The following is a 25,095-nucleotide window of genomic DNA, read 5'->3' as shown; positions in this document are numbered from 1 at the left end:
GCCATACATCGCACGCAGCCGGCCACTCCGCACGGTAGTTCAGTTTCAGAAAAGCCAAAATTTCTGACACAAAGGAGGATTTAGAGTGGAGAATCGGACAGGAGTCGCTCGGGGATGTCTCTCGTGAGGAAAGGCGCGGGGTGCTGGGGACACATACTCGCCATGCGTTGAAAATTATTAAATGCGAGAGGTTCAAATACTGCTGCGGGGGTAGGTTTTGTCGTGCTCGCTTCGGCAGCACATATACTAAAATTGGAACGATACAGAGAAGATTAGCATGGCCCCTGCGCAAGGATGACACGCAAATTCGTGAAGCGTTCCATATTTTTTTTTGCAGGATCGCACCCCGCCCCGCGGGACCCCTTATGGGCCCCCCCTGCGCGCCGCGGGTACACCCGAGACGCGAGCCGCGGGGGGTAGCGCCGCCCGCCGCGCAGGGGCCGAGCGAACTCCGGGCACATCCCGGCAGCCCCAGGGGGAAGGTCGGTGGCCCCCCCACCCGAGCGATAGGGGACCCCTCGGGTCTCAGGGGTGTGGGAGGAGACGGGCACCCCGAAACCTGGGCGCCACCCGGCCCCACGGGGACACCCAGTTAAGGGGATGAGACCCCTGCCCAGCCCACTGCCAGCCCAGCCCCTGCCCAGAGACCATCCAGGGTGAGGAAGACGCTGGCTGACCTTCAGCCACTCGGGGAGCCGCGGGGAAGGGGTGCAGGGCAGCAGCAGGGCCGGGGGCCATGCTGGCTGCTCTGTGCCCCCCCGGTCCGAGGGCCATCCTGCTGCCACCCGTCCCGCCGTGCCCCGGCCCCGCTGTGCCCTCGACCCCGTGTCCCCCAGCGGGGCTGCAGCACTGCGAGCACGATCCAGCCCCCGGGCGGTACCGCGGGTCTTTATTTAATTGCTCTTTTAGGGCAGGCTGTGCTCTGGCAGAGAGCGGTCGGGGTCCCAGGGCCAGCCCCAGCACCCGGCCCTGCCCAGGGCAGGGGGGAGGCCCAGGGCAGACCCCCCCTCCATCCAGCTCAGCCCCCCAGAGGGTACAAGCCCACTGAGGGGGAGCAGCTGGGGCCAGCCCTACCCTGGCGCTCTGACCCGCCCCAGCACCTGGACCGGTGCCAGGGATGGTGGCCCTATGCCAGCTCCGGGAGTCCAGGCTGGCCAGAAGCCCCGGGACCCTGAGACACGCTGCAATGATGGCTGGGGCGGGGGTCTGTGGGGCACCGTGGCCCCACTCAGACGGCGCTCTCCTGGTAGCTGTCGTCCTCCAGGAACGGCGTCAGCCTCTTCCCCGGGCTGGGCATCGCATCCTGCCCTGGGGCCGCGGCCCCCCCGGGGTCCTCGTCACTCTGCTCCCTGGCAAAGTGCACGAATACCTGGGGGGGGGCAGGGTGAGGGGCAGCGCCGGCAGGACCCCGGCCCCCGCGCCCTCATGCCCCACGTCCCCTGTCACCTGGTCGAGGGTGGTCTGGGACACGGAGTAGTCCTCAATGTGGCAGGGGCCGCGGTGGGCTGCCAGGACGCTGAAGACGCTGGCCAGAGAGCCGGCGCGGGAGGGCAGCTGGTACTGCAGCAGCCCCCCGTGCCGCTCCTTCAGCACGATGCCGGGGAAGCGGCGCTGCATCAGGCTCTCCACCGGTGCCGGCCCAGGGCCGCCCACCCGCACCACCACCGTGTAGCCGTCCCCAAACCTGCGCAGGAGAGGGGGGCATCACTGCAGGGACCGGCCACGTCCCTGTCACTGTGGGGTGGCTGCCCCTCGCTGCCAGAGCCCCCCTCAAGCCCCCGGCCCCATTACCTGTTCTTGAGGTGCTGGACGCTGCCCAGGCAGCGGAACCGGCCGTTGACCATGATGGCCATCCTGGTGCAAAGCGCCTCACACTCCTCCATGCTGCCGGGGGACACGCGTGAGGCCTGTGCTCCCCTCCGGGACTGCCACAGAGGCAGAGGGGTGCTCCCCTCCGTGGGTGCCACGGACCCTGGGGTGGGGGCTCACCTGTGGGACGTGAGCACCACGGACCTGCCCTCCCGGATGACGCTGAGGATGCAGTCCCACAGGAACCGCCGGGCTCGTGGGTCCATCCCTGTCGTGGGCTCATCCTGCAACGGCCCCGGCAGCGGCGTCAGCCCGAGCAGGGACCCGGTGCTGCCACGGGACCCCCCGCTGCCCCCGCTCACCAGGAAGACGACGGGGGGGGAGCCGAGGAGGGCTATGGCTGTGGAGAGCTTGCGCTTGTTGCCCCCGCTGTACTTGCCCGCCGGCCGGTCCGCGTGCGGCCCCAGCTCCAGCTTGGCGATGCCCCACTGAGCCACCTGCGAGAGACGTGGAGGGGATGAGCACGGGGTCCCCTGGGTTGGGGGGGTCGGGGTGCGGGCCCTACCCTGGGGGTCTCCTCCTCCGGGATGCCGCGCAGGCGGCTGTAAAACTCCAGGTGCTCCCGCCCCGTCAGCAGGTCTGTGATGGCGTCAAACTGGGGGCAGTAACCCATGTGCTGGTGGACGGACTGCAGGTCGGTGAGCACGCTGCGGGGACCGGGACATGGCTGAGCACATGGCGGGGATGGGGACACGGCCAAGCACACGGCGGGGACACAGCCGAGCACGTGGCGGGGACGGGGACAAGCTCCAGGGACAGGGGCACGGCTGAGCACACTGTGGGAATAGGGATGAGCATGCTGCAGGAATGAGGATGAGGATGAAGATGAAGCCAAGCGCAAGCATGCTGCAGGGACGAGGTCAAGGAGGAGCACAGGGTGGGCACGAGGATGGTGGCTCATGTGCTGCGGGGACAAGGAGAGGGGGAGCAGCGGGTCGGCTGCGGGGTCCCTCCATCTTGCCCACCTGTGCCCTTTCAGCCAGGCCTCCCCCAGCGTCACCTCCGTGTCCCCCGTCAGCATCTTGAAGGTGGAGGTCTTCCCCGCGCCGTTCACCCCCAGGAGGCCGAAGCACTGCGAGGTGCCGACCGGGGTTACCGGCAGCCCCGGCCCTGCCCGCAGCGCCATCCGTCCGTCTGTCCGGCACTCACCTCCCCGGGGGGGATGGCCACGCAGAGCCGGTCCACCGCCGGAGCCTTCCTGCGCCGGTACACCTGCACGGCAGAGCCGAGGCAGCGCTGGGTGCTCCCCACCCACCACCCGCCAGCAGGACCGGGGGCTATGGGAGCGGTTGCAGCCCCGCAGTGAGGGATGGGGCAGGGTCCGGCCCCACGGCACGCACCTTGGTCAAGTCCTTCAGCAGCAGGAGGTGGCCATGCGGGGGGCTGCTGCCCACCCTCGCCCGCTCCCTGGCCACATCCTGGTCCTCCTCTCCCAGCGAGGGCAGCTGCAGAGCCCGCGGCCTGGGGGCAACAGCGGCAGGGGCACTTCCAGGGCCACCTGCCCCACAGCCGCCCCACAGCCCGCCCCCCCCCAGCCAGCCCTCACCCAAGCCGCAGGAAGAAGTGGTATTGCAGCAGGAGGGTGAAGAGGAAGAAGATGATGCCCTCAATGGCCATGGCGAACATGTTCTTCCCTGCCAGATCCCAGGACAGGGGGGACACGAAGTGCCTGTCCCCTGTGAGCAGCGAGAGGGGCTGAAGAAGAGGGAGGACACCCGGGAGGCCCCTGCGCTGCCCAGGCTTTGGGGAGGGGGAGCAGCCCCGACACCCACGGACTCACCGAACCTCTCGAAGGCATCAGCCATCGCCTGGTTCTTCACCATGTCGATGAGGCCTCGACCCAGGCAGAAGTGGGGGAAGACAAGGAAAACTTTCTTCAGGATGCGGTTGATGTTGTTGAGGTTCTGCCGAGGCGACAAGGAGAGGGGTAGGGAAGCTGGAAGCCCGCAGGGATGGGACGGGGGTCCGGGAAAGCCCACGGGCTCACCTGGTCCACGAAGAGCTCCAGCACGAAGGTGGCCACGCTGCCGTTGATGCCGATAAAGAGGTTGATGCACGTCAGGGCCACGTAGGCGGTGCTGGGGATGCTGAAGAGGAAGGAGGCCGGGTACATCAGCGGCGTGATGGACCAGCTGGAGGGGCAGAGAGGCAGGGGCTGGCCGAGGCGCACCTCCCGTCGGGGGGCACGCGGGGTGAGCCAGCACCCCGCCCCATCTCCATGGCCCCCCGAGCCAGGGCTGCTCCCAGGCCTGCTCAGAGCCCCCCCGTGCCACCCCTTCTCCAGCCCGGGGGGCTGAGCCCCAGCTGGGCTCCGCTGGCCCTTCACCCGTAGAGCAGCAGCAGCAGAACCAGGGAGGGCAGGTTGGCAGAGGACACGTAGGACTTCTGCTGGAAGCAGAGGAAGATGAGGATGACCAGCAGCGCAGGGACCAGGTAGTTGCACTGTGGGCACGGGGAAGCCGGGGAAGTGGTCACGAACCGGCCCCGGCCCCCGGGAGCTGCACCCCGTCCCTGTGCCCATCCCCGTCCCGCACCATGTCCCAGGCAAAGTTGCCCAGCCAGTAGGTGACGGGCTTCATCCCGCTGACGAACTGCAGGTGCTTGGCCTTGCTGACCCGCTCCTCGATGAGGAAGAGCACGAAGCTGGCCGGGACGAAGGACATGGCGAAGATCACGCAGATGGAGACCAGCACGTCCACCGAGGTGGCCATCCTGCCAGGGAGGGGAGGGCTCAGCCGGGGAGGGGGGCCTGCGGGACCCCTGTGCCCGGTACTCACAGGGCGGCCTCCGAGAGCTGCTCCTTGGTGAGGTTGAGGGGGTGGTTGGTGGCCGTGATGCCGTAGAGGGTGGGGTCGGCCCCGGCGGGCAGCCGGGCGCGCAGCAGCCCGTTGCTGGCCACGTTGACGAAGGAGACCATGGCGTGCCAGCCCTTGTTGTTGAACCAGACCTGCAGCCCAGGGGAGCCCGGTGGCTCAGAGCCCCCCTCTCGCCCCGGCACCGCCACCGGCTGCACCCCGATCCTCGCCAGGCTCCCGCTCCCAGCCAGCCCCGGCCGGGCTCGGTTCTTCCCAGGCCGCTCCAGCCCCAGATGGGGACCCTCGTGCCGCATCCCCCGCTGCCTCCCAGCTCTCGCCCCTGCGGGACCCCCTGTGCCCGGCGCACCTTGATGTTCCTGCGAGCGTCCAAGCCCTCGATGAAGCGGCTGAGGTTGCCCAGGAGCCGGTCCGAGGGGCTGCCCTGGGCGCGGGAACGCAGAGTGAGGAGCAGGCTCGGGCCAGAGCCCTCCCAGCGCCGGGGTGCCGGAGCCGGGCTGGGGCGCTGGGGTGCAGCGCGCCGGCCGTACCGGCGTGACATTGAACAGAGTCCGGAGCTCCAGCACCGCCTCGTCCACCTCCGCCGCCGCCGGCAGGGCCTGGGAGCTGCCGGCGCCCAGAGAAAAGCCGCCGTACCTGCGGGGAAAGACGGGCACTTCCAAACCTGCCGTCCTGTGGAAAGCCTCCCAGCCCCTCCACCCTGCCTTGGGCACCGCACCCGCCCAGAGGCCACGGTGAGGGGCACACAGTGACGGGTTGAGCTTGCCCAGATGAGGACTCTGCCCACGGGTTGCTCGGGCTCTGCCCGACCCCGCAAGGGAGCTCCGGCCCCCCGATCTGCGCAAGACCCCTGCCCAGCTCACCTCTGCTCATTCACCCACTTCTTGTTCTTCAGCCTGAAAGAAGGGGGGGGGCACATCCCGGAGGAGACGTTAGGGATGGCAGCGCCTGCTGCCCGGCCACGAGGCCCCCAGCAGCTCCCCCCGCCCCCGTGGCACCCTCGCTGCCGCCAGCCCTGGCTGGGTTTGGTCCCGGCGTCCCTCCCCGCTTCCCCCGCGGCGGCAGCCGGTGCCGAAGCCCGGCCGGTCTCCCCGGGTGTCCCCGGCCCCAGCACTCACTCCCGGCGGATGATCTGGGGGTAGGTCTTCACCAGGTAGTCGGAGATGTTCCTGCCTGTCAGGTCCTGCAGGACATCGCCCGTGCCCCTTCGCACCTGGGGGGACAGACAGACAGGCTGGACGGACACACGGCCCCGTGTGCCTCCCCGGAGCATCACCTGCACCCGCACTCGGCAGCACCGGTGCCCTGGGGCTGGCCCCGCTGTGGGCTGGGGGTTACCTGGGGCGGTGGGAGCCCCCCGGCCCCCTCGGGGCAGTCGGGCAGCATCCTGCGAGCCCCCGGCCCGCTGCACCAGCAGGGTGGGGACGGCTCGGCCCGCGTCCAGTTCCCGTGCCGCAGCGCTTCCAGCAGGGCTGGGGGGGCCGGGGGGACCAAGAAGCCGTCGGGGTGGGAAGCTGGGGGGCACGGCTCCGTCCTGGGCACCCGGCACCATGGGGGGCGAGAGACCCCTATTACCAGCCTGGCGCAAGCCAGAGGCATCGGGAGCTGCTCCCGCCTGCAGCTGCCATGGCCCCCGCCGCGGGGATGGCCGGGGGGTCCCTCTCCCAGCCCCCCAGCCCCCCGCCCCTGCGGGGCGCAGGCACTCACGCCTCCCCAGCATCCTTCATGCACCGGGTGCCGAAGCCCGGCTCGGCCAGGAGCGCGCCCAGGAGCCGAGCCGTGTCGGGGTCCCCCGGGGCGTCGTTGCTGTCGGGAGATGCAGGAGTGAGATGGCAGCAGCGGGGGACAGGGAGACACGGGGATGGGGGACACACAGGGACACGGGACAGGGATGAGGACACACCTGAAGAAGGTGAACTGCTGCCCGTACATCCAGGGCTGGAGGCGCAGCGGCGGGTACTTCCCGAAGGGCGGCACGACGAGGCTGAAGAGCAGCGCGATGCAGACGAAGACGGCGGGCAGGACGATCTGCCGGGGGCCAGGGGTCAGGGCTGGCTCCCACCCCCCAAGGGACCAGGGGGTCCCTTGGCCGCACCACAGCCCCGGCCCCCGGCCACACCTGCGCGAAGAAGCCCCGGGTGCTGCGTCGGGCGTGGAGCATCCTCTTGATGAAGAGGGCGCGGAGCTGCTGGCGGGTGAGCGCCCAGCCCCTCACCCTGCGGCAGGCCTGCCCGGCCGCCCCCCGCAGCAGGTCGGTCTCCCGGGGCTCCTCTGCTGTGAGGGCAGAGACGGGTCGGGCCCCAGCCCCGGCAGAGCCCGCGGCGAGGGGCAGGGGCTCGTGCCAGGCGGTGTGCGGGGGGATGGCGGGCTGGCAGGGGCGTCCCCCACCCCGGCGGGGACAGGGTGCTGCATGCGGGGACGTGACGGGACCCCCAGCCCCCCAGCCCCCTGCTCCTACCTCGCCGGGCTCCTTGGGCTCAGTGTAAAGGAGAGGAAAGAGGGGTTACAGCCACGCCGGCGCCTGCCCGGCCAGCGTTAGCACCGACCCAGGGCTACGTCCCCTGGGATTTCACGTGCCATCCCAAGCCCTGCACACAGCCAGCCCCCCAAACCCGCCGCCCTCCCGCCCCTCGCCCTGCCCGGCGCCAGGCAGGAGCGGTGCTGCTCGAGTCTCCCTGCGCCTCCCGCGCCCGCCGCCCGCCCGAAGGGACGCCTGCTTGCAAGGACGCGCGCCCGGGTGGACGCGTGCCACGGCCCCAGCCCAGGGGCTGGAGGGGGGGGCACCCAGCTGGGCACGTCGGGGGTCCCAGGTCCAGGGACCTTACCCAGGTCCCCGTCGGCCGCTTCCGCGTCCCCCGTCTCGCCGGGGGCTGCTCCTCTCTTGGTGCCTGACAAAACGGGGGTGAGAGCGCCAGGGTGGGACCGAGGCCACAGCCTGTGACACCTCCCTGCGCCCACGGGTGCTCCCCGTGGGGACACCAGGGGAAGGACAAGGGCCACACAGGGTGCTGGGGACACCTGCACCCCTCTGCTTCGGGCTGATGAGCATCTCCCCCCGCCCGCCCCTGCACCCTGAAGCTCAGCTCCAGCCAGCACCGAGGCATTTTACCTGCCCTGTGGGCGTCCAGCCCCGTGTCCTGGGCCACCTTCAGAAAGATCTGAGGGCAGGAGGGGGCTGGGGTTAAACACGGCCGCCAGCGCCCACCGCCGCGGCGAGGCGAGCCCCCCAGGCGGCGGGCAGCCCCCGGCAGAGCTGCAGGGAGGGTGGGCACCCCAGGAGCCGCAGCTCCTCCGGGTACCTCTTCCAGGGTGGTGTCGGACACGCCGTAGCTGGAGATGCCCAGTTCCCCCAGGCGTGCGTCCAGCTCGCGGAAGAGGTCCCCGAAGGCCCCGTCCTTGGCCCCGCTGTAGGGCAGGACGAAGAGCACCTCGTGCCCGATGTCCTCCACCAGCCGGGAGCCGGGCACCAGCTTCTGGACCAGCGCCGACAGCTGGGCCACATCTGGGGGGACGGGGAGGGCTGGAAACCTGGGGCAGTTGCCGGTGGCCGGTGCAGGAGCTGGCCAAAGCTGGCATGTGCCCTGCACCCTGGTCTGGGGGTCCCGGGGGGGTCGCAGGGGGCAGGAGGGCGGGGAGTCCCTTCTGCCCCACCGGTGCAGGGGGGGCAAGAGCCAGCAGCAAGGCAGGGCACGGGGCTGAACGCGCCCACAGACCCCCCGGCCAACGGGGGAGGCGTGGGGAGGATGCGTGGGGAGCACGCTGACGGCGCAGGGCGGGATGGGACCCTCACCCACGGCGCTGGCCTCGCTGCCCCGCTCGCTGCCCAGGCCCGTGTCGCTGCTCTGCTCCGAGCCACTGCTGTCCTGCGGGAAGGGGCGGCCGGAGCCTGGCACCCTGCAGCAGGATCCGGCCCCAAGCCCGGGGCTCGGTGCTCCCCGCTACCCGGGACAGAGGCACCGGCCACCCTTTTGGCTGACGCTTGGTGGGGCTGGGGGACCCACCTTTTTGGTAGCGCTGGGGACGGTGCCGGTGCTGCCGCCCCTCCCGACCTGCTCCCGCTTCACCAGGGTGAGGTGGTAGCCGGTGCCCAGCCTGGCCTTGAGGAAGAGCGGGGACCCGCAGCAGCAGAGCCGGCCCTGCGAGATGATGGCGGTGCGGTCCCCCAGCAGCTCTGCCTCGTCCATGTAGTGGGTGGACAGGATGATGGTGCGGCCTGGGGGCAGGCAGCGGGCTGGACGCCAGACCCCCTCGCCGACCCCCTTTTGTGGGCATCCCCACCAGCACGTCTCCCCGCTCGCCCCACGCGCCCTGCTGCCGGTTCTCCAGGGCTGGGGGGCTCAGACGCACGGAGGGGGAAGCGGGCTCCCCCGTCCCCCCCAGCCCTGACCTTTGCGGTACTTGAGCAGCAGCTCCCAGATGCTGCGGCGGGAGTAGGGGTCGACGCCGGCCGTGGGCTCGTCCAGGATGACCACCCGGGAGCCACCCACGAAGGCGATGGCCACGGAGAGCTTCCGCTGCATCCCGCCTGTGGGGCGGCAGGGACGGCGTCAGGGGGGGCCGTGGCCACGGACCCCCGCTCGAGTGGCGGTCCTGTTCCCCGCACGCACCCGAGAGGTTCCTGGTCTGCTCCCGGCGCTTGTGGGGCAGCCCCGTGTCCTGGATCAGCTGCTCCATCTCCGCCTTCACGCGCTCCTCCGACAGCCCCTTCAGCCGCCCGTAGAACCAGACGTGCTCCTCCACCGTCAGGCTGGGGCGGGCGGGGGTGAGGCGGGCAGCCCTGCCCGCGCCAGCCCCCGGCACCGCTCCCCCCCGCCTGCCCTGCCCTGCCCCTGCCTACATGTCGAAGAGCACGTTGTGCTGGGGACACGTGCCCATGGTTTTGCGGATGCTGTCGATATCGGAGCGGATGTCCCAGCCCAGGATATAGGCAGTGCCGGAGGTGGGGGGCAGGAGCCCGGTCAGGATGGACCTGGAGGCGAGACCGGTGAGGACAGGGGGTCACGGAGAGCAGGACGAGCGGGGCTCGGGGCCGGGGTGCCCCATCCTACGCAGGGTGCTCGGCGCGCGGCCAGGTCAGGGCAGATGGGATGGGAACGTGGTGGCACCGGGGCAGAGCCACGCTCAGCTCCCGTCCCCACTGTGGTCCCCCAGCCCCCGGCTCACATGGTGGTGGTCTTGCCGGCCCCGTTGTGGCCCAGGAAGGAGGTGATCTGCCCCTCGTAGAAGTCCAGGCTCAGCCCGTTGACGGCCACGCGGCTGCTGTTGCGGTAAATCTTCACCAGGTTGCGGATGGAGACGCCGGGCTGGAGCTGGGCGGGCGGCTCCTCCACCAGCACTGGAAGCCGCCAGAGGGTCACGTTGTGGGCAGGACCCCCGGCCAGGGGCAGGACCCCCCGCCACGGGGGGCAGGACCCCCCGCTGGGGGGGCAAAGCCTGGGCAGGAGGGCTCGAGCCCGGCTCTGTGGCTGCCACCCCTTGGCCGCACGGCTCCAGGGTGGGCAGGGGCTCACCTTGGGGTGCAGCGAGGGGGCCGGTGGGGTATGGGGGGTGCCCGGCTGAGGACGGCTCCCCAAGCCAGTAGCTCTTCAGGAAGGGGAAATTCCAGGGCCTGGGGATGCCGTACTGACCTGCAGCAGACGGGGCTGAGCGGGGCTGGGGCCGGGGGGGCTGCCGGGGGCTGGGGGGCCGCGCTCACCTGGGAAGACGCCCTCGAGGTACCAGGTGGCCAGGCCGTAGAGGCCGGCGTCCAGCAGCAGCAGCCCCATGGCCGTGGCGAAGTTGTAGGGGTCTCCCGGCACAGGGCTGGCACCCAGGTTGTGCCACTGGATGCCCACCCCCTGCTCCTCGTAGAGGGAGAAGTACTCGCAGCCGAAGCCGAAGGCCACCGGCGACAGCAAGCTCTGGTGGCGGCAAGAACGGCGGCGTGGGCAGAAAGACCGGCCCGGGGGGGTTCAGCCCCAAAGCCCCCTGCCCGGCATGCCCAGGGTGCCCGAGGGGCATCGGGGAGGGGGCAGCCACGGCCGCTCACCACGAGGACGCGGAGCGGGAAGGTGATGTGGTCGCGCCAGGCGACGCACAGCACGTAGGGCAGGTAGAGGGAGAAGTAGATGATGCCGCCACAAGCCGAGGCCAGGTTGGCGCGGGGGAAGAAGGTGCTGATGAGGAAGCACTGGCTGATGGTGGCCACCGAGAAGGTGCCGAGGAAGAGGAAGATGACGGCTGGGTCGCTGTAGGGCAGGATGTTTCCCAGCTGCAGATCGAGGCAGGTTGGAGCCTGCGGAGCCCCCCGTGCCGACTCCCAGCCCCGGTGCTCCCCGTGTCACCCACACTGTCGCCCATGCCCTGCAACCTGCCTTGAGGATGAGGACAAGGAGGGCAGAGCTGAGGAGGAAAGGGATGAAGCTGCTGAGGAACCAGCTGAGCCAGAGGATCCCGCTGCTCAGCCCCATGGTCTTCATGGTCTCCTTGAGACGTGTCTCCTTCTCGTGCACCACCCCCTTGATGATCATGGCCACCGAGTAGATCCAGGCCAGTGTCATGAAGAGCGGCAGCGAGCGGTTCAGCACCCGCAGGAACCTGGGGGAGACGGCAGCAGCCCTTCCACCTCCCGCCCGGCACGGCGGGGCCACCGCCGGGCAGGGGACACCCAGGGCACGCGCCAGCCCCGTGCCACCCCCCCGGGGCAGCGATGCTGCCAGATGCTTGGCCCCATCCCGCGCGGCAGCAGGTCACTCGGGGGTCCCGGGGTGCTGCGGCCACCCCCCATCACCCACTCACACATCATCCACGTAGCAGGGGTAGGGCATTTGCTGGACGTAGACCCCCGTCTGCGGGGCAGCCCCGGTCTGCACCCGCACCACCGCCTGCTCCACCAGGTCCTGCACGTAGACGAACCCCCCCCACACGTAGCGCAGGTCGCTGAAGGGGTCGGCCGCGGGGCCCGGGTCCCAAAACCTGGGGGCAAAGCACAGCGCTGGGCGGGGGGACGCCCGCACCACGGGCGCAGGCTGCTGGGGCGGCCACGGAGAGCGAAGGGGCGGGCGTCCCCTGACCTGTCCTTGATCTTGTTGGTCCTTGTGACGTCGTCGATGTCCATGCGGATCTTGTAGCGGACGTGGGGGGGCAGCGCGGGGGCCGTGCTGTTTATGGGGGGCTGGAAGACCACAGCTGCCCAGAACTGCTGCTCCTCCAGCAGCTCCAGGGCCCGGGCCACCAGCTGCTCCTCGGTGGCCACCGCCTCAATCTTGTCCAGACAGACACACTGCAGGCAGGGCAGGCAGGGCAGGCAGGGCTCAGCGGGGCTCGGGGAGCCAGCCCGCCCTGGCAGCTGGGGCGACACACACCTCCATGAACTGCGACAGCGTGCTCAGGACCGTGTCGGCATCGGCGTACGCCTGGTGCCAGGTGAGCCCCGGCCCCGCCGCCGGCCCCGCCAGGAACCTGGCCAGCGCCGGCAGCTTCCAGGAGGTGCCGTTGAGGAACCCGTCCAGGAGCCGGGCCGTCGCCGGGGCCAGCAGCAGGTCCTGCAAAGCACCGGGTACAGTGGGGCAATGCAGCCCACCCCGCTCCCGGCCAGGAGCCCCGGTGCACCCCACCGCACCCCCACCCTGCACCCCACCGCAGCCCCATGCCCGACGGGGAGAGGGTCTGGGGGTCACGCACCCGGAGGACCTGCATCTCCAGGCTGCTGTTGAGGAAGGCGTAGATGCGGGGTCCCAGCTCCCGCCAGGCACCCCCCGCCTCCCCCAGCACCGCCAGCTCCCGGAAGGTCCGGTTCACCTGTGCGAGGCGGGGGGTGAGGCAGGGCCAGGGCGAGGCCCCCAGCCCCCCCGCAGCCCCCCGCTCACCTCGGCCATGACGCTGTCGGGGCCGGGGCCAGGCGGCGTGTACAGGATCTTCCCCATGAAGAGGGGCTTGATCCCCCGCCAGAAGATCTGCGAAAGCGGGCTGGACTCCAGGCTGCGGACCAGCTCTCGGCAGAAGGGACCTGGGTGGGGGCAGAGCCGAGCCCTCGCCACCGGCCGCCCGCCACCAGCCCCCACCGCCTCGGGGGTGCGTGCCCAGCGAGCCCCCGCCTGAGACCCCGCAGCCCAGCGCGCTCACTGCTGCTGCCGCCTCCCGGGGCCGTGGCTCTCCGCTCCGAGCTGTTGCGGTCCAGGAAGGCTTTGACATCGTCATTGTCCTCGTACCAGTTGAGGGAGGGGACCCGGAGCCCCCCGCCCTCGGGGTGCCCGCAGGCGATGCGCGACAGGGCCCTGAAGGCGCCCGAGCCGGCGGCGCTGGCGTTGGGGGCCGTCAGCGCCCCGAGCTCTCGCCGCAGCTCGGCGAGGCTGGTCATGGAGGAGACCTGGGGAGCAGAGCGGGGCTGTGGGGCGCAGGGACACCCGGGGACATGGTGGGGAGTGGGGCACAGCTGGGGGGCACTTGTGGGGGGGTGGGGGGGAGGAGGCACTACCTCCTCCATCAGGGATGCTGCGTCCCGCAGGAAGGTGCCCAAGGCTTCCACAGCGCCAGTGATGCCGCCTGCCTCCGAGCTCAGCTGTTCCTACAACGGGGGGCACGAGAAGGGGGTCACAGCCCCTAGGGGGGTGCCGGGGGTCTCTGCCCCAGCGCCTTCCAGCACCCAGCACGTCCCAGCACCTGGCCGGGCTGGGGGCTCACCGCCAGCAGCCGGGGAAGGTCGAGCTGGGAGAGGAAGGAGCCCTCCATGGCGCGGAGCTGGGGGCCGGGCAGGGCGCAGAGCCCCCGCTGCAGGCGCCGGGTGGAGGCGGCGTCGCCCCCCGCCAGGAAGCCCCCCAGCTCCGAGGCGTTGCAGACCAGGGCCTTCAGCGGGAGACGGGTGCCCGCCAAGGAGAGCTGGTGGGAGAGGGCCGGTCACGCCGCAGCCCCGGCACCCCGGGCACCGGGAGCGGGCGCCGCCCCGACACTCACGATGCGGGGGCTGAGCCGAGCCCCCATCAGCTCGTCCACCAGTGCCGGCGGCAGAGACGTGTTGGTCCGGAGGAACCGCGAGAAGGTCTCGTCCTCTCTCAGGTAGTCCCTCACCGGCAGGGCTGGGGGCAGAGGCAGGGGTCAGCCGGGGGGGGTCTCGCTCCCCCGGCACCCCCCATCCCCGGTGCTCACCCCTCTGCTGAGCCCCACCGCCCCGGAGCCGGCGCAGGGCGGGCAGGAGCCGGGCAAAGCTGTGCAGGAGCCGCTGCCCGTCGCGGGGGAGCAGGACCTGCCGGGCTTCGGTCAGCAGGCGGGAGAGGCTGCGGGGGCACGGGCGGGCGGTGAGACCCCGGGCCCACTGCCCCGCCCTGCCCGCAGCCCCCGGCTGCTCACATGGAGCCATCGAAGTTGCCCACCACGCCGGGGGCCTCTCCCGCCGTCGGGTGCCGAAAGCAGGGGTTGTTCATGTTGCAGACGATGCCCTGGAGCCAGGGCAGGGTCCCGGCCGAGGGCAGGGCCTTGTTGGGGAAGTGGCCTGCGGGAGAGGGAGGGAGGGGTCTGGGGGGGCAGCACGGGACCCCGGGGTCCCACGCACACCTGAGCGGGGAGATGCCAGTGAGCCCCCGGCTCACATCCGCCTCCCAGGTTTGTCTTCCCTGGTGCCACCCAGGGCCGTGCCGGGGCCCCACAGGGCTCCCACGCAAGGGGGGTCCCTGGCAGGCACAGGGGGTGACCCCAGGGGGCACAGGACACTCACACTCATGCTGCTTGAAGGGCGGGTGGGATTGCCGCACCGAAATCAAGATGAAGAAGAGGAAGAGGGGCCAAAGGAGCTCGATGACCAACTGGATCTAGGGGAGACCCAAGGTTGGGGGGGTCCCGGTCCCCATCGGCACCCAGGGCTCCGCCTGCCCCCGCACCAGGATGCAGCGGCTCTGGGCACCCTCCCACCCTGGGCACCCACTCACCCGCTGCCGCCGGCGGTAGGTGAAGTTCTTCCAGAGCAGCAGCCCCAGCTGGGTGCCCACAGCCATGGTGGGGGCGTGGGGGGCGTGTGCCCGGCACCCCACTCAGCTCCAGCTGTGGGCGAGAGCAGGGGGTCAGCGCCGAGCTGGGGGCGGCGGTCAGGGCTCTCACTTCCCTCCGGCTCGGGGCTTATTGCACGGCGGGCAAAGCGCCGGGCACACGCTGAGCTCTGGGGGCTGGCAGGAGCCGGCCCGGCATTCCTGCAGCAAAGCTCCTTTCCGGAGCAAAGCCCTCAAATCTCATTCTTTTCTAAACCAGAAGCAGCAAAATAGGGCACAAGCTCTGCAAGTCCCTCCAGGTCAGCGCAGCGTCAGGAGCAACGAGCGGGATTCACGCACCACGCCAACGCGGGGAGCGGCCGGGCGGCCAGCAGCCCCCCTGGCTACAGGAGCGGCTCCGGGCCCTGGGAGCTGGGCAGCGCGGGGGAGGCCTGGGACTGCCCGTGCCTCAGTTTCCCTGCATGAGGGGTATGGCTGGGCCAGCAGCAAGGATGGGTGTTTCTGGCGAGAGCCTCAGCACCCACGACACCACTCTGGGAGGGGAATGCAATCCTCGATGCAACCGGCTCGAGGCGTGGGCTCAGACACCCAGGTGCCCCCCGAGCTGTGCCGGGGCCCTGGCAGCACCGGCTCCGTCCCCGTCCCTTCCCCAGCCCCGTCCCAGCGAGTGCCCGTGCCCAGCCAGCTCCTGGGACCTCACTCCCTGCAGGCAGGGGCCAGCGGGCCGGCAGCCCCCGGGACCCGGCAGCAAAGCGGCAAGGCTTCCCGCCCGGCGAACACCCACGCCGCGGGGAAGCCCAGCTCCGGAGCTGCCCCCGGGGCCACGCTGAGCTCGGGCCACCCCCGGGCCACCCCCGGGCCACCCGCGCTGCCCGACCCGGGTTGGTGGCCGAAGCTGCAGACTCACCCCTGTCCTCACGCCTCCGCCACGCCCGGCCGGGGCTCAGGCAGGAGGGCAGGCAGGCCGGGGCCTGCCCGCTGCCGGCTCTGCCTGCGCTCGGGGCTAAGCCGGGTCCCGGGCGCAGCGGGGATAAGCGGGCACCAGCCAGCGGGATTAGGATCCGGGCTGGAAATCCGGCTAATCAGCCTGCGGGGCCGGACGCGAGTGGCACCGGAGTGGGGAGGGGGATGCCCTCGGGAAGGATTTCTCCGAGGGGGCACCGGGGCTCGGGGGGGGGAGCTGTGCCACCCACCCCGCCAGCGCCCCAGCCCCGGGAGGCGGCTGCCAGGGCGGGGGGGACACCGGCCCCCAGGGGGGCGGAGGGCAGCGCGGGGCCCGGCATCCTCCAGAAACCGCCTCCCAGATGGTGACTCGCGTGGGAATCTGCTCACTCACCCCACGGGAGGCAAACGCGCCCCATCGCTGCAACCGGGAGCACGGCGGGCCCCGGTCCCGCCGCACCGAGCTCCGCGCTGGGCGGGGTGCGGAGCCGCGGGGGCATGGGGACAGCCGGGGGGATGATGGGGACATGGGGACAACCCCGGGGGGACGCTGCGAAGCCGAGGCCAGCAGCCAGCGGCACAGCCCCCGGCCCGGGACCCCCGTTACCTGCTCCCGCCTCCACCGCGCGGCCCCTTTAAGAGACCCCGCGGGCTCCGCCGGGCGGCTCCGCCGGCCTCGCGCGCAGGCCCCGCCCTCCCCGCGCTACAAAGTAGCCGCGGGCGTGACGTCATGGGAAGCGGGTCTTAAAGGGGCCCGTGCGGCGCTGGGAAGGGCTGGAACCTCTCCGCACCCCCCACCCCCTCACCGGCTGCCGCCGCCCTTGACCTGCCCTTCCCCCGCTCCGCCCTCGGGACCCCCACGGGGCAGCGGAGACCCCGCTGGGGGGGTCAGGCCGTGCCTCCACCCGCCGAGGGCCCCCCCGCGTCTCCCCTCGCCGGGCCCCCGAGGGACAGACCCTTCCCCACCAGCCTCCCCGAGCCCCCGCGGCTGCGGCAGCCGCGAGGTGGGGGCACCGGGGTGGCACTGGGGTGCTGGGCGGCAGCGGTGGCGCCGGGAGGGTCCCGAAGGCAGAGACCCCCGGGCCTCGCCGCGGCGGGCGGCGCAGCGGGCACCGCGGGTGCTGGGCAGGCGCGCGCGGCCGTGGGGCGAAGCCGAGCGGCTCTCCTTGCACCCGGCGCGGTTCTCCGAAACGCACCCCAAAAGGTGGGTGGATGGGGCTCGCGCACGCACGGCCGGGGCCCGAGCCCAGGGCCCCCACTGGGACACAGGGTGTTCCCGGGGGGCACCGCTCGGGGTCGGGTCCTGCGGAACCCTCGGCCGCGCGCGGGGCCGTGCTGAGCCAGCAGCACCCGGCGCCTTCGCAGCGCGGTGCGGGACGGCGCAGCGTGGCCCGGGGGAAGCGTGGTGTCACCCACACGCAGGACCGGCACGCCGTGGCACCGTTAACCCCGCGGCCCTGCGGGGACACGTGGGCGGCTCAGCCCCGCAGAGCACAGCCTCCTGCCCCACGGCCCCGGGTGCTCCGTGGGGGGAGGTCCGCGGCAGCTCCCACCCCCCCTCAGGCATGGGGGAGCCGGCCTGAGCACTGACCCAGGGAGCCTGCGCCAGAAACCGCCGCCTGCTGAGGGTTTTTTTGAAAAAAAGGTTTCAGTGTAAGAGCAGCGGCATCAGGAACCCCCCAGGAGGCAGAGAACCCGACGGGCAGCGAAGGGGCTGCGCCGTGCACCCGCGTCCCCAGCCCCGCGCGCTGCCCTGGCAGCTGCCCGCACTCGGGCATCGCTCCGCGGCGCAGGGTGCGGCCGTCGCGGTCAGCGCTGGCTCCCGCCTGCCAGGCGATGGATTTCTGCGGCTGTCGGAGCCGCAGCCGGCTGCGGGGAGCGCGGGGCGTGCCGCATCCCAGCCCAGCCCTGCCGCCACGACCGGGGCCTCGGAAACGCGGCCCCTACGAGTTCTGCAAAAAAGGTGTTTCCAGCTTCGCTGCTAGAGATGACACAAGAGTGCGAGGGTGCTGGTGGCGCACGCGTGCGCACTCACGCACGCACAAGCCCCCGGGCCGAGGCCCTGCAGCGCCCTGGGATTCCCCCATGCCCGGGGGTCTCTCCCGGCCGCGCTCCCACCGCATCCCGACGCCCCTTTGACCCTCTCCTCCGCGGGGCTGAGCCGGGTCCTGCCAGCACGGGGACGAGAAGCGGCACCGGGGGCAGGGTGGGCGGCTGTCCCCCCTCCTTGCCGAGGGATCCGGGCACTGCCGCAGCAGAGCGTCGCAGGGGCGGTGCGGAGAGCACTGGGTGGGAACGTGGCATCTTGGCTGCGTGAGAGGAGACACCATCCGCTCCTCGGCGCTGGAGCATCCACCGCCCTCCCACTGCAAATGCTGGGGCTGTGCTGGGGCCTTGGGACGCCCATGGGCTGCGGGAAATGGCCGGTCTCTTCTCTAGAAACGGGGTCTTTATTTCCTTGCTCAGAAAAATAGATTAATTTCAAAATTAAAAAAAAAAACAAACAAAAAAAAGAGTTTAAAAAGAGGGAATGACGAAAGTAGAGGCTGGAATGTTGCTGGCAGCAGGGTCTGTACAGGAGATGATGTGAGACGGGACTGGGCACATCCCACTCAGTAGCTCTCCTCCTCCTCGTGGTAGTAGTGGTACCCGGGGGGGTCCCCGCTCTGGTCACAGGCCGCGTTGGCCACCTCGCCCTGGCTGCCCTGTGGGCAGTACTTGGGGTCGTAGATCTGGCGGCCCAAGCCGAAGACCTGGCCGCTCTGGTTGGCGCCCTGGTTGGAGCCCATCTGCAGCGACATGGAGGAGTTGTCGCACTTCTCCGTCCCCATCTTGGCATCGTAGATGTGTCTCCTGGTGCCGGGAGCCGTCATGCCCACCTGGAAGGACAGGATGGAGCAGGGCTCGGCCGTGGTCGCCCCATTGTCCCTCCCCACCGGGGCCGTGGTGGCTCACCTGGCTGGCACACTTGTTGGTGCCCATCTGGAGGCTGATGGTGGAGTGGTCCATGGGCGGCAGGATCTGGTTCTTGGGGTCGTAGAGGTGCCTCCTGGTGCCATAGGCCGTCATGCCGGACTGGCTGGCACACTTGTTTGTGCCCATCTGAGAAGGGGCTCCAGTGAGGACCAAGTGCTGCCCCACACATGCCCCATCTCCTCCCTCCCCGTCCCCCCGCAGCCTGGGGGGCACAGCCAGCGCTCCCCGACACAGCCCAGGCACAGCCCCTCCAGGCTCCCGGACACTGAGTGCTGGACACAGAGCCGAGACGGTCCCAGATTTTGAGGACACTTGAGGTACCTTAAGCCTCGGATCGCCCCAGCCGTGCCCGGAGCCACGACGGTGCCGAGGGTTTGATAAAACTGGGCCCCCCTCAGCCAGCAGCCCACCTGCAGCCCGATCACACACTGCCCAGCTTTCATCTTGGCCTCGTCGAAGTTCCTCTGCTGCTTCTCCGAGTACTTCACGCCGATGTCTACGCCGCTCTGCATCCCCTTCGTCTTGGCCTGCCGGGGAGGTGCGGTGAGGAAGGACGGGGGTCCCAGACAGCCCACCCTCTCCCTGGGCAGGGGGAGCCGTGGGGTCTCACGGGCCCCACCCCAAGCTGGGGGTCCCCCCAGCCGGTCCCCGCGGGGCTGCGCCCCCTCCCAGGCCACTCGTCCCCGCGCGCTCACCATGCCCGCCAGCGCCAGCAGCGACACCTGCACCTGCGTCAGGTTCCCGCTCTCAAAGAGGTCGTTGGCTTCGAAGAGGTCCACGGGGTTCATGCCGTAGCTGGCCATGGCCTTGATGAAGTTGGAGAGGTTCTCGAGCTGGGGGCAGGGGGAGAGGGGTAAGACCCCGGCAGGTGACGGCAGAGGGGCTGGGGCAGAGCTGGGGCTCCGCGGCGGCCGGGTCGCAGGCAGGGCTGCCCGCACCTACCTGGTGCCAGTTCTGAGCCGAGCGGTTGATCTTCCTCACCGAGTTGGGCTCCAGCTTGTTCATGAGCCTGGAGGGGGGCAGGTGGAGTGGGGGCTGCGGTGGGGCAGAGACCCCGGGCGGCAGCAGCGCACGGGACCCTTTTGGGAAGGTCCAGCCCAGGTCTCCCCCGTAAGCATGAAGCGATCCCCACCCCCAGGTCCCTGCCAGCCCCCCACGGCTCCCCCCAGACAAGGGCACTTTGGAGACGACTGCGGCCAAGCAGCGCCGCAGAGAAAACCTCTGGCTGCTGTAGCCGGTGGATCCCACCGGCGCGGGCATGGCCGGATCCAGCCCGCCCTTCCCACCCCAAGGGTTGGCGGGGATCCCCTGGCCCCTCCGAACGGAGCTGGGGCCAAGGGGCTGTGCTCAGCATGGCCCGGCAAGCAGCGCGGGACTCACTCGCAGAGGATCACCCCGTCCTTCAGCCCCTTCTGGAAATCGGGCCCAATCTGCTGCCCCGTGACGCTCTCGATCCATGTCCGCAGCTCGGCCTCCTTCTGCGGGTCGTACTTCTGGGCGAGCTGGGAGGGGACGGCGAGGGGACAGCTCAGGCACGGCTCCGGCGTGCAGCCCAAACCCCTCGCGGGGGACGGCTCCCCGCCCCGGGCACAGACCCGCAGCGGAGTCTGGGGACAGCAGCCCTGTCCCGAGCGCTGTCCCCGGGAAGCCGTGGGGACGCTGGCAGCGCCAGGCTGGTCCCCAGCCGCAGGGCGGTGCAGCGACCCCCCCAGCCCCAGGGAGCCGGGTGGCGAGGTGGGCGCAGCGGGCGAGGTGGGCGCAGCGGGCGGCTTGGACGGCTCCAGATACTTGTTCAGCCACGATTCCTGGGCGCGCAGGAGCCCCCCCAGGGATGGCAGGCGGCAAGAGCCACGGCTGGGAGTAAAGGCACAGTGTGACCCCATCACGTGCCACCTCCAGCCGCCCAAGTCCCCATCCATCGGCTGCTTTTAGCCCATCTATATATACAGTCTGGGGAGCAAGAGCAGCCGGGCTGCCCCTGCCTGTGCCCCTGCCTGTGCCCCTGCCTGTGCCCCTTGCATGGGAATGGGGACGGAAGCACGAGCACGATGCTGCCATCAGACACAGGCACTGGCGTGGCTGGATCCGGCGCGAGCCCGCAGAGCCCGGTGCCCCTCACACACGGCAGCTTCTGAACTTCGCCAGGAGGATGAGGAGGAACTGCCCGTGGGGGCCGGGGGGAAACGCCCCCCCACCCTCCCCCGAGCCTGTTCCTCCCCGTCCCCTGGAGCCTGCGGGAGCCTGGCACCAAGCCCTGGGGGTCCCTGGCTGCGCAATGCTTGATGCTCTCCCCTCTGGCGGGGCCAAATGCGCCGCCGCAGATTCCTCGGTCACCGCGGCTATGCCAGGAATGTGGACGCCTCCTCCCAAATGGAGACCAGCTGCCCAGACCAGCAGCATCACCGGCAGCATCGCCTCGGCCCTGGCCCATGAGGGAAGGAAAAGGCACCCTGGCCTGGGGCAGGAGGGAGGGGGCTGCACGGGAAGAGCCTGGTAGCCCCGGGTGCTGTCGCTGCCCCAGCCCGGCCCCTCCCGTGCTCAGCTGGCACCCAGGGACAGCCGCAAGGCAGCCGCCGACCTCTTGCCCATCCCGTCACCTCCTGGTCCCCGTACGCACCAGGGCTGTGAGCCCCGAGGGATCCCAGCCACGAGGAGACCCCAGGATGGGCACGGTCCGGCCCCGCTACCCAGCAGGGAGACATCGGCCGTGGCCACGGGCTGCGCTCTGCTGTGGCCCCACAGCCCTGGCCCCAAAGGGGAAGCTCGACTGGTGCGGCATGCAGGGACAGTCCAGCCGAGCAGGGTCACGCTCACGACACCACACGGATCCCGGCCGGGGGATCCCACTGTCCTACCAGCTGATACTCTGCTGCGCGCGCAGCCGGTGCCAGTTCCTCTTCCCAGCCCAAGGCCAGTGCGGGGCTTTCTCGGGGCACGGGAGGGGGCAGAGGGGACCAGATCCCACTACAGCCCAGTTTGCAAGGGCTTGCACAGACTGGGAGGCTGCCGCTGGTTTAACTCGTTCCCAGTCAGTGATGTCAGCTTCCAGCAGACACACTGGGGCAGTTAAACTGGCTTAAGTCTTGCTGAATCAAGCTGAAGCGACGAAGAACACGCAGCGGCGAGGCTCCAGCGCGTGTCCACCCGCTCGGTGCTGGTGAGCCCAGCCCAGATGCAAGCAGGGGCCCGTCTTCGCTCGGTGATGAAATGCAAATCCTCTGCGAGGCCAGGCAAGGAGAGCCCGGCCCAGGCATGGCCACAGCCGCCGCATCCCCACAGCCACACACGACCAGGCCCTTGTAGCGGTGCAGGCAGCGGCCCGGTGCCCCTTCTCCTGCCTGCCCCAGTCCCATCCAGGCAGCTCCCGCGTCCCCGGGCACGGTGCAGCCACACAGGGCCACCAGCCGACTGCCCCAGGGCTGGGGGTGACCACGGCTCAACCTCTGCTCTCCCAGGGCCGGGCACAGCCCAGCACCGCGGCCGCTGCCCGTGCCACCGCCCGGGGCGGCAGCAGTCCCCGGAGCCCAGTCCTGACCACAGCCTGGGGCTGCGCAGGGAGCACGGCCCAGGGAAGGGGTGGCTGTGTCCCCCCGCTCCCCCGGCCCGGCAGGACCCCTGTGCCCCACTGCAAGGGGGGCACAGTGAAGGCTGGGACGGGAGCACCCAGAGCCACGGGGTGCACCCAGGCATCCAGTGCTGCTCGCCGGCACCCCAGCCCCGTCCCCCGCGGTTCAGCCAAGGGCAAATTTCACCCACCCAGGCGGGAGGGTGCTGGCAAGGCAGGGCAGCTGCCTGCACACTGCGGCACCCCGCTCCGTCCTCGGGGTGTAAACAGCCCGGCCAGAGGCACCGGTTCCCCTCTCCCGCTGCGGCCCCGCGGCGGCTCGGTGGCACCTCTGCGGGAGAGCGGCTCGGGCGCTCGAGGCCTGGGCGGCCGAGGGTGCCCCGGTGTGCCTGGCCGGGGGTCCCGGGCTGCGAGGGGCAGGCGTGGGCCGGGGGCTGCTCCTGGCCGCGCCCCGCCGGAGCCACCAGCCCCGGCACTCCCCGCCCCTCAGGGCCTCCGGCGCACCGGGAGGGATCCCCGGCTCCCCGTCCTCCCAGGACCCCCAGGACCCCGCCCAACTCCGCCCCCGGGACCCCCCCCACTCCACCCTCGGAGACACCGGGACCCCCCCGGCTCTCCAGGACCCCGGGATGCCCAGCTCTCCAGGGCCCCCGGGACCACCGGGAGCCGCAGCGCCCGGTGCCCCCCGGCCCCCGCCCCGGCCCCCGCCCGGTGGCACCGGTCCCCCGTCCCCCGCCGCGGCTCACCCGGTTCTTGACCTCGGCGGAGAGGCCGTAGGACGGGCCCTTGTTGAACTGGGAGCTGCTCATGGCGGGCGCGGGCGCGGGGCGCGGGGCGCGGGGCCGGCACCGGAGCGCGGCGGGGCGGCGGGGCGGCGGGGCGGGCCGGCCCCGCGCTGATTGGACGGGGCCGAAATGCCCAAATAAGGGCAGGAGCGGCCGGATCGCGGGGGGGCCCCGCACCCCGACACCGGGACCCGGGGGCACCGGGGACGGGGCTGGAGCCGTCCCGGGCACGCGTGGGCACAGCCTGGCACGCGGGCACACGCACACACCCACAGACGGGCACACGCGTGGGCATCGCCCCTTACGCGTGCACACACGGATGTGCGCAGCCCGACCCACGGGCACATCCGTGGATGGACACGCACCCTCCGACCCACGGGCACTCCCTTGCACACCTACCTGCGCGCATCCACGGCCACCCGCACACGCGGGGCACACGTACGCGCACCCTCTACCGCACCTCTACCTACGCACCACCCCCCCCCGCACACCCCACCCGCACATCCCGCCCCACGCCCTCGTCCCGCGCCCCGCGCCCCGGGAGCCGGCGGGTCCGGCTCCGGGCCCTTTCCCGGCCGCCTCCCGCCCCGCGGCCGGCAGATGGCCCACGAGAGGCGGCCCCACGGGGGCGTCCCGGGGAAAGAAGCGGGCTCCCCGACCCCCCCGCCCCCGAGACCGCTCGCGGGGCCCGGCAGCCGCCCCGAGCAGCCCGGTGGGCAGCGGCCGGGGCAGGATCCGGCCGGGGGTCCCCACGCTGCGGGAGCGGTCCCCCGGGGGGGCTCGGCCCGTCCCTCTCTCGGGGCTTGTCTGCCACCTCGCTGGGTGCTCCCACAGGTGAACATACCACCGCAGGGCTGCGTTACCCCGTGGGTGGGTGAGTCACGGGTGGGGACCGTGGCTGAGCAGAGGCTGCAGGCTGGTGGGTGCAAGGGGCAGGGCAGCGACCCTCGGGGGCAGCTGGGGCCAGGCCATCCTGGTCACTGAGCCCACAGGGGAGGCAGAGCCGGGAGAATCCCACAGGTGGGAGTCTGGAGCCCTGCAGCCCACACACCCCCACAGCCGGGGCCTCCAGAAATGCCCCGCAGGACGGGGCTCCTCCTCCCTGGACTGACGGACACCCCCAAACAGGGGTAAACCCCACAGAGGCCTGGGGTCGCGCGGGGCTCAGCCCCAGCCCTGCGACGTGGGGGTCTCTGCCCCCTGAACCCTCTGTGCAGCCCTGGGGTGCAGCCCCAAACCCCCTGCAAACGGCTGCTGAGAGCCCACCACCCCGAGAGCGACGGCGTCTTCTCTGCCACCTCCTGCAAGGCTGGAGACGGCCCCGAGCCCCCCGAGGGGCAGCCGAGGTCCCCCTTCCCCCCGGCCTCGCGCCCTGGGTGCACATTTGGCTTTTCCTGTTTCAGGTTTGCCGGCGAAGCCGATGAGGAAATAAGGCGGCGTCACACGCGCCCTCCTGACAGTTCGCCCCGGCGAATGTGGCCGGGGCGGTGAAGGAGCGCGGCGCTGGCAGCCAGGCACCGCGGCCGCAGTGAGCGAGGGGCCGCCGGGGGCAGGGGCTCGGCCGCCCCCGGGAACCATGTTCTCCCGGAAGAAGCGGGAGCTGATGAAAACCCCCTCCATCTCCAAGAAGAGCCGGGCAGGAAGCCCCGTCCCGCAGACCCTGCTGGTGAGTGTCCCACGTCCCCCGCGGCGGGGGCCGCGGGGCCGCGCGGGCCGCAGGGCCACGGAACCCAGGGAGCTGCTGGGAAGAGCAGCGGGGTGGGAAGGGGGACGCGGGTATGGCCATGGGGTCTGCGAGGAGGAGGAGGGAGGCGAGGAGGGACCCTGCTCACTGGGCCTGAGAGGGGGATTTTGCCCCAGACGAAGGGGACGGAGCAGCCGCCCGGGGAGGCAGGAGGGCGAGCAGGTCCGGGGAGGAAACGGGGGTCTGCGGCAAAGGGCAGAGGAGCCCGGCGGTGGGGGCTGCGGCCGAGGGTTTGGGGAGGGCAGAGAAACCCCCAGACAGCCCAGGGGACAGGGGTGGAAGTTGGGGGACGCCGAGGACCAGGCACCCCAGTGCCCCGTCTCTGCCATGTATTTATTTACTTGCGGGCACCCCCCCGGTGCTGCAGGGGTGCGGGAGGAAGCGCCTCGCCTCCGCGGGGCCGGCCGGCGGCCGGGGCTCCTCCGCGCACCCCAGCACTGCCCGC

The 25,095-nt window shown here is 71.3% G+C and overlaps 2 protein-coding genes across 2 annotated transcripts; both read right to left on the bottom strand.

Moving 5' to 3' along the window:
* Positions 1-1,228: 1,228 nt before the first annotated feature.
* Positions 1,229-14,647, bottom strand: ABCA7 (ATP binding cassette subfamily A member 7; the record flags this gene model as incomplete). The annotated part of the gene is made up of 50 exons (XM_082011122.1): positions 1,229-1,369; positions 1,447-1,684; positions 1,792-1,884; positions 1,990-2,093; positions 2,172-2,306; positions 2,375-2,516; positions 2,835-2,941; positions 3,019-3,081; positions 3,210-3,330; positions 3,416-3,545; positions 3,650-3,773; positions 3,857-4,001; positions 4,196-4,311; positions 4,404-4,581; positions 4,647-4,816; positions 5,032-5,106; positions 5,213-5,318; positions 5,546-5,578; positions 5,801-5,895; positions 6,021-6,216; positions 6,390-6,488; positions 6,586-6,710; positions 6,802-6,956; positions 7,141-7,158; positions 7,508-7,570; positions 7,792-7,840; positions 7,982-8,184; positions 8,473-8,545; positions 8,684-8,895; positions 9,070-9,207; positions 9,290-9,429; positions 9,520-9,651; positions 9,846-10,017; positions 10,193-10,309; positions 10,378-10,582; positions 10,711-10,932; positions 11,036-11,258; positions 11,460-11,636; positions 11,735-11,943; positions 12,026-12,205; positions 12,345-12,461; positions 12,530-12,669; positions 12,786-13,029; positions 13,138-13,227; positions 13,344-13,538; positions 13,614-13,735; positions 13,806-13,933; positions 14,007-14,148; positions 14,371-14,464; positions 14,582-14,647. The coding sequence occupies 50 exons, from the start codon at positions 14,645-14,647 to the stop codon at positions 1,229-1,231; spliced, it is 6,762 nt and encodes a 2,253-aa protein (XP_081867248.1).
* A 3,364-nt stretch (positions 14,648-18,011) lies between these two features.
* Positions 18,012-22,930, bottom strand: CNN2 (calponin 2; the record flags this gene model as incomplete). The annotated part of the gene is made up of 6 exons (XM_082010935.1): positions 18,012-18,459; positions 18,536-18,682; positions 18,967-19,389; positions 19,499-19,565; positions 19,937-20,163; positions 22,868-22,930. 6 exons carry the CDS (start codon positions 22,928-22,930, stop codon positions 18,193-18,195), a joined length of 1,194 nt encoding a protein of 397 aa, XP_081867061.1. The 3' UTR covers positions 18,012-18,192.
* Between the last annotated feature and the right edge of the window lie 2,165 nt (positions 22,931-25,095).

Source organism: Phaethon aethereus (assembly GCF_964289735.1).
Source record: "Phaethon aethereus genome assembly, chromosome: 26".
Classification (NCBI taxonomy): domain Eukaryota; kingdom Metazoa; phylum Chordata; class Aves; order Phaethontiformes; family Phaethontidae; genus Phaethon; species Phaethon aethereus.
The sequence above is the reverse complement of the archived record's forward strand: the minus strand, read 5'-3'. Positions and strand labels throughout refer to the sequence as shown.